The 2,761-nt window shown below is 60.1% G+C and overlaps 1 protein-coding gene across 1 annotated transcript; it reads left to right on the forward strand.

Moving 5' to 3' along the window:
* The first annotated feature begins 209 nt into the window (after nucleotides 1-209).
* On the forward strand, nucleotides 210-2,521 carry LOC124234407 (ral guanine nucleotide dissociation stimulator-like). Its single transcript, XM_046651762.1, has 5 exons — nucleotides 210-293; nucleotides 880-912; nucleotides 1,290-1,411; nucleotides 1,617-1,708; nucleotides 2,043-2,521. The coding sequence occupies exons 1-5, from the start codon at nucleotides 276-278 to the stop codon at nucleotides 2,102-2,104; spliced, it is 327 nt and encodes a 108-aa protein (XP_046507718.1). The 5' UTR covers nucleotides 210-275; the 3' UTR covers nucleotides 2,105-2,521.
* The last annotated feature ends 240 nt before the right edge of the window (nucleotides 2,522-2,761 follow it).

Genomic DNA, 2,761 nt, shown 5'->3' on the forward strand with positions numbered 1-2,761 from the left:
CCAACAGCCAGCCCTGGGACTTGACTGATGGAGTTTGGTGTTCCTGGACAGAAGCGGGGGAGGGAATTGTGTGTGTTGGGGTGTCCCGACGATCCTAGGCTGCTCTGTGTGGGAGCGTGGGGTGGGCAGCAGGCTGGGCTGAGGGGTTTCAGGGGAAGGTTCATGGGGGCACCTGAGAGCGGGAGCTCATCACCATGCCCATCCCGATGGCGGCACAGGGTGTCGTCCCCTCCCTGGTGACGTTCTTCCGTTCCCTGGAGCTGCTGGACGCTACGATGGAGGATTATGTGGAGGTGAGTGAGCCTGGAGGTGGGTCCGGGGGCTCAGGCTCCTGAGGGTGGGGAGGAGAGAGTCCTGTCCTGAGCCCTGAGCTCTCTGCATTTGGCAAAGGTCCTCTCAGCAGGGCCTCCAGCCTCGTGTGGGAGTTAGGGTGTCAGGCCCATCTCCCCAGTGGGTGATGCAGGCTCTGCATAAGCCACCGTCCAGGTTCCCTGGGCTGCTGAGGCTCAGAGCTGCCTGACTGTGCGGCCGCAGGAGGTGGTGTCTGAGCTGGACTCAGCCTCTCCCTCTGGCCCTGCCAGTGAGGGAAGAGAAGTCGGGCCCCTCCCAGTCAGGAAGCACATCAGAGGCTGAGCTGTCCCTTCCTGCCTGAGGCCTCAGTCTCCCCACGTGTCATCAGAGAGGGTTGGGTCACAAGGTCTGTTGCCTCAGTTGCTCTGCGCCCCCTGCTCTGGAGCCCAGAGACTGGCCCAGGTCCAAGTCCAGGCTCTGGATGGGCCTGCCCACTGGCAGTAGTGCAACATTGCAAGAGGTGTGGACGGGGGCTAGTGCTGGCCCAAGGGGGCTGTTTCTGATGGACTGCGGCTGTCTGCTTTCCAGGGCAATGTGCTCAACTGTCGGAAATGGAATGAGGTAAGCGGCTGCGGCCTCCCGGTGGGGAGGGTGGGGGTTGGAAATCAGAGACCCCCCCGCAGTGGGCAGGACCCCCTCTGGCCCAATCCCCATTTGGATTGGGACATTTATTTGCACAGTTCGATATACAGAGCTAGGGATCCTATGGCATTGGCGGGTGGGGGAAGGGCTGGCATCAAAGACTCCTTCCTGGAGGAGGAGCTATTTTGGGCCAAGTGTGAGAGCAGGCAAGCCCTGACTGGAATCGCAGGGAGGGAGGGTTCCCAAGTGGGCAAAGGCCCCAGACTGGCCCCTTGCCCCCTTCCTCACCCCCTCCACGAGCCCTGCAGGGTCCCCCACTCAGGCCCTGTGGGCATCCTGTGCTTGCTCTGTCCTAGCAATTCAAACTGATGGACGAGATCGAGCTGCTCCAGGAGGCTGCAAATCTGTACACCGTGCAGCCCGACGAGCACTTTGGGGCCTGGTTCCAGGCCGTGGAGCCCCTGAGCAAGGAGGAGAGGTGAGTCGGGTCAGGAGTTGGGGGAGGGCAGGGCAGCCTCTCTCTGCTGACCAGCTCCAGAGCCCATGGCCGTTGCTCCATGGTCAGCCCCTGATCTGATTGCATGGCGACCCCTGGGGCCCTTCGACCCCAGCTGCTGGCAGGCTCCAGGATGCACATGTGATGTGTGGCTCCTGAGAGCTCCCAGCTCCGCTCTGTCCTGTAGCTACAGCCTGTCCTGCCAGCTGGAGCCCCGATACCACTGGGTCAGAAAGATTCGACTCTTCTTCAAAGGCAAGAAGAACCGCTCAGGCCAGAGTGAGTGTCCAGACCGGCAGTGGCTGAAACCATGGGCTCAGGAAACATTCAGGCTGAGCGTGGGCCTGGGGAGGCAGACAGCTGGCCCTGGGTTCCAGCTCCACTGCTGAGCAGTCCCGTCCTGGGCGATTGCACTCACGTTTCTGGGACTGGTTTCCTCCTCTGTGAAGTGGGTGATGCTAAATATCAGCCCCTGTGTCAGGGACAGATGGGGTGCTCTTGGCTGACTGAGCACTGAGCACAGGGCTGGAGCACAGAGCGCAGTGGGGGCCGGGATGGGGTGTGCACTGTGGTTCCAGGGCAGGTCGCTCAGGAAATGCCTCTCTTTCTCCAGACACCAGACCCCCAACCAAGGGCCCAGTGGTGGTGGTCGATGACCCTCCTGAGACCAGCTGAGCTACAGCGGGGACACAGCATTGACACTCAGGGTGCACAGGGCCACCTCCCCTGATTCTGATGAGGAGAACTTTGTGATCCGTTTCTTGGGGTCCCCTGTTGGCCACGAGAGAAGGCACCAACCCCTCTTCCCCCTCCCCCCTTTTGCCCAGCACCTATTTCCCTATTTGGCGGGGCCATATTTTGTTGTCAATGGTAAATGCTCCGTTTGAGTATTATATTAAATTGTTGCTTCTTTCTAATCCTGGGAGTGGAGGTGTGAGTCTTTCGCTCGCAGCACTCATGGAAACCAGATCCAGAAACTCACATTCCTCCTCGAATTTAGAAATCTCCCAGAGTGAGCGGCTCAGTTTATGTGGAGAAGGGAGAAGTGCCAGTCCCCTCCCTGGCTACTGAAGGACTTGCCCAAGTGCCCCTCCCGCCGAGGACAGGATCATTGCAGTGTGGTTCACCCTGTCCAGGAGCAGAGATGGCCCCTCCGACCTCTTGGGACTAAGCGGTTGGAGGCGTTTTCTCAGCCAGAGCCACAACCACTAAGCTGGGTGTGTCTGCCAAACTAGCACGTGCCTGTCCCTAGCACACGTCCTGCCCAGGACAGTGGCTGCCTTTTGACACTCTGCCGGAAGAGGGAACATTTTCCCGGTTTCTCTTGCACAC

This window comes from Equus quagga, unplaced genomic scaffold, assembly GCF_021613505.1.
Source record: "Equus quagga isolate Etosha38 unplaced genomic scaffold, UCLA_HA_Equagga_1.0 73483_RagTag, whole genome shotgun sequence".
Classification (NCBI taxonomy): domain Eukaryota; kingdom Metazoa; phylum Chordata; class Mammalia; order Perissodactyla; family Equidae; genus Equus; species Equus quagga.